At 45.5% G+C, this 6,801-nt stretch overlaps 1 protein-coding gene across 6 annotated transcripts; it reads right to left on the bottom strand.

Annotated features, from left to right (window-relative positions):
* Positions 1-242: 242 nt before the first annotated feature.
* LOC112286464 (uncharacterized) lies at positions 243-6,592 on the bottom strand. 6 transcript variants are annotated; one of them, XM_090253039.1, is made up of 5 exons: positions 5,806-6,391; positions 4,194-4,605; positions 3,324-3,996; positions 2,738-2,867; positions 243-2,511 (listed from the first exon to the last, which is right to left on the bottom strand). In XM_090253039.1, exons 3-5 carry the CDS (start codon positions 3,454-3,456, stop codon positions 849-851), a joined length of 1,926 nt encoding a protein of 641 aa, XP_090109165.1. In that variant the 5' UTR covers positions 3,457-3,996; positions 4,194-4,605; positions 5,806-6,391; the 3' UTR covers positions 243-848. The 6 variants fall into 6 exon arrangements, with proteins under 6 accessions (XP_090109165.1, XP_090109164.1, XP_024384140.1 ...); XM_090253038.1 differs by lacking the exon at positions 5,806-6,391 and adding an exon at positions 6,454-6,592 and having other exon boundaries at positions 3,324-4,605; XM_024528372.3 differs by having other exon boundaries at positions 3,324-4,605.
* Positions 6,593-6,801: the final 209 nt, after the last annotated feature.

The following is a 6,801-nucleotide window of genomic DNA, read 5'->3' as shown; positions in this document are numbered from 1 at the left end:
ATCTACAAGAAAATTTGTTGATCCTGGAAATTCATGACCAGCTCTAAATCCTAAGTATCCACTTTGGCACAGTGAATACGCCCATATCACCCTATTTACATGATGTTTATTCCTCTTCCCATGTAAAATATCTTTGCACTCTGAGTAAACCAATGCATAACAATTTTACAGGTTATGTAGTGTGAAGTTGCAATCGACATATGATAATAGTGTGTATCAATCCACAGAGAAGTTCAACGATAATTAGTGAAGCGGTCTGTTAAAACTTGGAAAACCCTCTAAATATTATGTACAAATCATCTAATCAATAGTCTCACTTATCCATCGATCGGAACCGTCTTAGGGGACACGACGTAATATGCTCAACACTCAGCCTTGTGTCTAACGATTGTACACAATCCGCAGGTGCTCAAGTGGATCACTTCTATGAAAAGAATCATCATTGACATTGACATTGTCAGAAATATGTAATTTCCTATACGACTTCGAACCTGCAATTCAACATCTACGGGTGGCTATTTCTCATGGCTGACTTCAACCTTCTCCTCTATTGCTTATTGCTATCCCCCATCGCTTATTATTTCAGACCGATAGCCCAATATTAAGGGCTTTTTCTTTACCTGTATGTTGAATGAACACCAAACAGCAATAAATAGAATGCTAACCTACTGCTATTGTCACGAGTGTAGATTCAAGATCAATGATACACTCCGAGATATTTCCAGATTAGTAGTACTTTATTTGTTGTGCAATCTGTACCTGGCAGATGAAATTGGAGTTGAAACTCAGATTGTGCAGATGACGATTGTCAAGGTCGAAAAAGTCCTTCTAGATAACCATTTCTAACTTCAAATTTGATCAAGAACTGCAGCCATCCGTTGAAGCTCGGGAGACATGGGGGCAATAAGCTGAGCTTCAGAAGGGTCATACATCTCTTGACCACTCTGGTGTATATTCTGCCAGTTCATAGAGACACGAGAATTACTGAACGGTTGCTCCTCTTGTGCAACTTCCTCATCAGGTGCATATTGCACCTTCACCTGCCGATCAGAATAAGCTTGTTCATTCCCATGAGGGGCCGTAGCCAAGTTCAATGCTGGCTCAGCCATAGGGATGATCTCACCACTGCACCATTTCATCATTGTGTCGCCGTCGGACTGGTCCAGGGAAAACCCACCGCTGTGGTCACTGCATGTCTCATCAACCGAAACCACAGTACTTTGGTTGATCTTGCAAGGGCGAGCCAACATTAACTGATTCTGCTCGACCGCGTCAGGCTTCTCCACAAGTCCACCGGCCCAGAGCATAGTGGACGTCTCAAACAAGCTTCCTGGGATGCTAATCTCGGTGTTGTTGCTGGTACTGCTGCTGGCGCAGCTGCTGCCTCGGTCCCAATGATACTGCAGCTCGTGCCGTCCAGCTGCTGCAATCTCATCGGAGCTAAAAGATTTCTCACCTTCAACATGAGTTCCCTTAAAGTTGATAGTTCTGATGGACCCAGGGTATGGTGTGTCAATACTTGTACAAATTCCAGGAGCCCGTGGACAGATGTTCTGGGTTGAAATCGAGCCAGACTGCGGCAAATGAAAACTGGCTGTCATGGAGCTCAAGTCTCCCTTGTCCACTACTTGGGCCATTCGAGAACTAGATGTGAAGGTGTCCAGCCTCATCTCAACCTTGGGAATCTTGTCCTGAGTGCTAGAGCCCTTCTGGTCGCCAAAGGATTTAAAGTAGTGCTGCGAATGCTGCAACATTTGCTGTAACCCATTGGACATGCTCCCCTGCACAAGACCTTGAGAACTCCTTTCTGAGCCTTGCAACAACCAGAAAACAGGATTGTAAGCTGCAGGTACTACCGTGGCGGGTTCGGGCTTGACACCGTCCTGTTGAAGGTCATTGTCTTGACCAGGTAAAGGTAAGCTGCTGGAATTGATTGACCCACTGTCGAAAGGAGAGGAAACGTGTCCAGTTTGAGTGGTCAGGAGTGGCACCGTGGGCGACAACTGCGTTCCATTATATTCTCCACTCAATCGCAGCCGCTCGAGAAGATTATCCGTTGAAAGAGGAAATGTATTCTTACAGCTGCCAAGGGAGCTGTTAGATTTCAGAAACTCAAGATAATTTCGGTGATCATCGAGAGAGCCATTGGGACTTGAGTGAGGATTTCTGGTTGGATTGTACAACCCGTCGGACTCCATGTTACTTGAGGAAAACATGCGGGGGGATTGGAGTTTGAACTCATGGATGGGAAACCTTACTAGTCCGGCTGCTTGAGAAGGGCACTGCGAGGATGGAGCTCCAGTCAGGAGAGACGAAGTGTTGAAAGGTCCTTCAAGAGATGGATCCATTCTAGAAGAACCTCCTAGATTTTTATGTGAATCTCCAGTCGCCAGTTTGTGTGTATTGGGATCAATACCGATGTTGCGTAACTTCTTCTTAATACAGGAATTCCAGAAGTTCTTTATTTCGTTGTCAGTGCGACCGGGAAGCTGCGTCGCAATCTGCGACCATCTGCAGTGTGCAGGAAAAGGAAAAAAATTACTCAATGTCTCATTGCTCAAGATTAGGCTGAAATTAATAGAAGAAAAGTCTGGAAAATCTCAATTTCTAGCCTTCATGATATACTGCAGGTTTATCTTTAAAATAAGGAAAATCGACCCACAGAGAATAGAGATGTTTTAATTTTATGCACAAACCAGAAGTTGAACGTTTAAAAATTGGGTCAAGATATAAAGACCTGTTACCAAGAACAGCATGAAGATCGATGATCAGATTCTCCTCCGCTGGAGAGAAGACACCTCGCTTTAAGTCGGGCCTCAGATAATTTATCCACCTTAACCTGCAGCTCTTCCCACATCGCTGTAATCCTGTTGTTCCGTAGCACACAAGTGTAAGAGCTAGATCACCCAATCCAACACTATTGCCATGCGAGGAGCAACTTTAACTTCTTCCGAACAAATGAAGCGAGATAGGGACGAGATCGTGAGCCATTCATGTCTAAATGCCTGTCTGGAAAACACTGCGCCTCAATGTGCTCTTACACCACTCAACTCATACTAGCGAGGTCCTAGATCCTTTCCAGTGAGCCAACTACTCAGACAGCTAGAGCGACAATAACGCGACAGCTTGTCACAATTAATCTCAATACTGACAATGGCATGGTCAACATCTCACACAGCAACCTCGTTCTACCTCTTATTCTGCCACCTGACAGAAAATTTAATGAGGATTGAGAACCTTAAGGTCTAAAGCAAATTCTAAAGTTGTCATCTTTGGGTTTTCTGCTTGTATCATTAGGCTAGACATTAAGAAGATGAGCCAACCTGCTTGTTTTGGAACAGCGCTCCAGCAGCCATGGCCGTGCTTGGAGATGTATCGCACGAGCTTTTCATCTTCCTCTGGAGACCACAGACCTTTCTTGAGTTTCTGTTTATGGGAACACGAATGGCGGCCCATCACTAGTGCAGATGGTGCTGCAAGAGCACCAAATTTTCAATGCTGCAGCCTCGGTGTTGCAGAAAAATCTATACCAGAGAACTTTACAGCTTGTACATCATCAAAGCGCCAATTTGGTAACATCTGTTCCAGTTTGGTTAATTCCATTCACTCCGTCAGCAGTAGTTGCGGGCACTTGGACAGTTCCTTTTGCATTTCCGCTACTGAAATTTCGCAAACGAGAAAAATTTTCGCTCACAGGAGCTCGACAAGGAGATATTCTTCTCTATTGAAACTGTTGTAAAATCATCAACCCGGGGCAATTCGTACGCACAATTCCTTGTAATATGTTCCGACCATAACAGATACCGAATTTTTTACGTAAAAATGCTGCTTTTGTGAGGTGAAGGGACGTCGTAGTGGCCTAGACACCATGCTTGAGCGATGTTTGTTGAATTGATGGGCAGCTTCACAACCAAAAATCGCTCCAATTTGTGTCACGTGACCCCATTCGGATACAACGTTCTCAATCGACGTATGGAACGCTGATGCACTTGTCAGCTGTAAAATTAGCACAAGTTGCCTGTTGGAGGACCTTTCAATTGATAGCATGAGCCCCTGTATCTACATTCCCAAGGAGGCAATGTATAGCTTCCTCGTTGCTAAAGATTGATCACATGGATGTGACAACATATAGACAGTCCCTCCCAGACAGATTTCCTAGCGAATGCAGGGTCTTCGAGGGAACCTTGTCTCACCTGAATCTTTTGACTAGCCCAACAGAAAATATTTTACCACCGTGTGAAGCAGGAATTCAGCATTCTGTCCAAACAGATTAGAATGATTATCGCAGACAACAAGACACCTAAGATGCATATGCGAAGGTCAGGTTGTAAACTCATCAGGGATGTGTACATCTCAGCTCCAACCTACTACCGTGGTTGCAGAATCTCACATGTCCACAACAAACTGTCGACTAACTCACCACGTGCCTTGCAGCGGCCCGAGGATAAGAAAATATACCACTGTAGCTGAGTTTTCAACGACTAAATAAGTTTACCTAAAACTGGACCTAAGGATCGAGCTCTATCCCCACTTCCGTATGGACCATGCCCAGTTAATCGCGTCTCCGATATTCAATCACTTCCAGTGAGTTCGCTGCTCCAGCTTCTGAAACAAATGCATGAAATTGAAGATATGATCAGAACAACTGAATCCTACAGCTAGTACTGAAGCTGTAATTGCAGGAAAAATGAAACAAGTACTAGGAAAAGCCATGAAACTTCGTTTTTAAGCTATGGGGCAGCTTGCAATGCAGAAAGATTGACATTTCCGACCAAGGAACAGCTCTAGCAGCAAGCTTATCGTGTGCATGCAATTTACCGACGAGATTCCGACAATCCAATCAGAATGGGAACTCGGTCTTTTTTGTCAGAATCTAACACGCAATTGCTGAGGCCTTGGGCACGGGATTCAACGAGCACCATAGATTTCTCAACACGGGTCTACAATCTGTTACGTCAAGGAGGATAATGCATAATATTTTTATCTAGCGACCAAAAAAACCAAGTGCATATGCCGTTCCTTACAACGTCGAGGCAAATCGATTGTCTCGCCTCCCCTACAACCCTTTCATCTTAACCCCCGAGATGCTCCATTTAGGCTCACTGAGGCTTCTAGATCCTTGTGCACAGCAAGATAAGATTAAGAAATGGTTTGGTCGAGTGGGCCTATGGGGAAGTGTGTTACACACCCTTCTTTGTGACAAGAGTTGAAAACACTGCCGTCATCAAAAGGCAGTGTTCACTCAATTTTCAACTTTTGCATATAACTCTCGCTGGTGGGTCCGCACGTGAAATATCCGCGTCAGTTAATTGGAGAACTTCACCACGATTTAATGCAGGATCTGATCACTACAATAATTAACCCGACCCACTCTACTTCAATCACTCGAGCTAATCAGTAAACTACGAAGGAAAGGTCGTTTCAATCCAATCAGCACAAAGGAAGGTTAAGTCAAACCGCATTTTCTTTAAAAAAATAAAAACCTCCGAGGACTTCCGGTTAGTTATACTGCGCAAGTGTGGCACAAGCTGGATACCACACCCTGCACGAAAACAGCGCCGCTGTGCCGGAGTTACTCGACAACAGTCACGGTTTAGTAACTGACTTTTGTGCAGCTCGCGCAGTTGTCATCAGCACTGGATTTGCACTACAATCTATCAGCTGCGACACCTTACGACGTCTGCATTATTTGTGGACAAACAAGTGTGCGATCGGAAGCAACACATCAGAAACAACCTACAAAGTGTTTTTTTAAAAAAACTAAAGATTATAATAATGGATGCCGACATCTCAGAGGGACCTTACTTCGAATCCTCCCACCAATCTAGCAGCCACTCTCAATTGGTCTCCTTCGTGACCGTCAACTTGCACGGTGACAATCCAGACGCTCCAGATCAACGTTTATGGAATCCGAAAGAGTCATCTCGACGCATCCTGAGGTCTTTTTAAGACTTGGAAACTAAAGGAAAACGTGCAGACCTCGGAATCTTAAACTCGGTTCCATCCAAGGCCAACTCTCTACTCTCACACCCCACCTCATCCCACCTCAGGACGCATGGAAGGAAGGAAGCTCGGCAAACAAAACGTCTACATGCCTCCCGACAAGTCGAACTGTCCGGCTAGCTATAGTGTCTGTCTGTCTTTCTGTCTGTCTGCACTTCACTGCAGTGCACTGCAAATAGTAACCCCCATACCACTACTACTACTCTTCTTCGTTCCCACCCAAGGCTAACGAAGCACAAGGAGTCCAATTCCACTTACAGGCTCCCTAATGGTTCACCATCATGGAGAAGCTTACATCTATGCGGCTATATACTAGCTCGAATGATTGCCTCGCTGCGGACACAACTCCCCCGCTGAGCAGGTAGTTAGAGACCTCATTCATGCCCCTCATAACCGTCCCAAAGGCCCGCATTAATCCCATACACACACACACCACTGCACTGCACTGACCTGATGCTTCCTTCATCACTGACGATGATTGACGCGTCTGTACGCTTAGCGCGATTGCCCGTTTGTACCCGCGCGCTACCGATCTGGGCTCTCATCTTAGAGTCAGCGCCGAAGGAGCCGGGCTTCGCTCCCTGGCTTGCCCCTTCTGTGCGAGAGCACCAATGGCGTGACGCTGTCCGCTGCCGACCGCTGGACGCGGCTCCTCGCCGCTCTCTAACTGGGTGTCGTGTCCGAAGGACGCCGTCCGAAACCCCGAAGTCTTCCGTCTAGCTTTACTGCTCTGACTAGTAACCATGTAAAAAAACCGAAATTAAAAATTAAATAAAAATCAAACCGGGAGAGAACCTA

The sequence above is a fragment of the Physcomitrium patens genome, chromosome 9, assembly GCF_059467195.1.
Source record: "Physcomitrium patens ecotype Gransden chromosome 9, ASM5946719v1, whole genome shotgun sequence".
NCBI lineage: Eukaryota > Viridiplantae > Streptophyta > Bryopsida > Funariales > Funariaceae > Physcomitrium > Physcomitrium patens.
This window is presented reverse-complemented; position numbering and strand designations above follow the sequence as displayed.

Coding starts and splice junctions, on each gene's coding strand:
- LOC112286464 (XM_090253038.1), bottom strand. CDS start 3,456: ATGGGCCGCCATTCGTGTTCCCATAAACAGAAACTCAAGAAAGGTCTG. Junction 2,868..3,323: donor CGCTGTTCCAAAACAAGCAG/GTTGGCTCATCT, acceptor ACGGAACAACAG/GATTACAGCGATGTGGGAAG. Junction 2,512..2,737: donor CATGCTGTTCTTGGTAACAG/GTCTTTATATCT, acceptor TGCACACTGCAG/ATGGTCGCAGATTGCGACGC.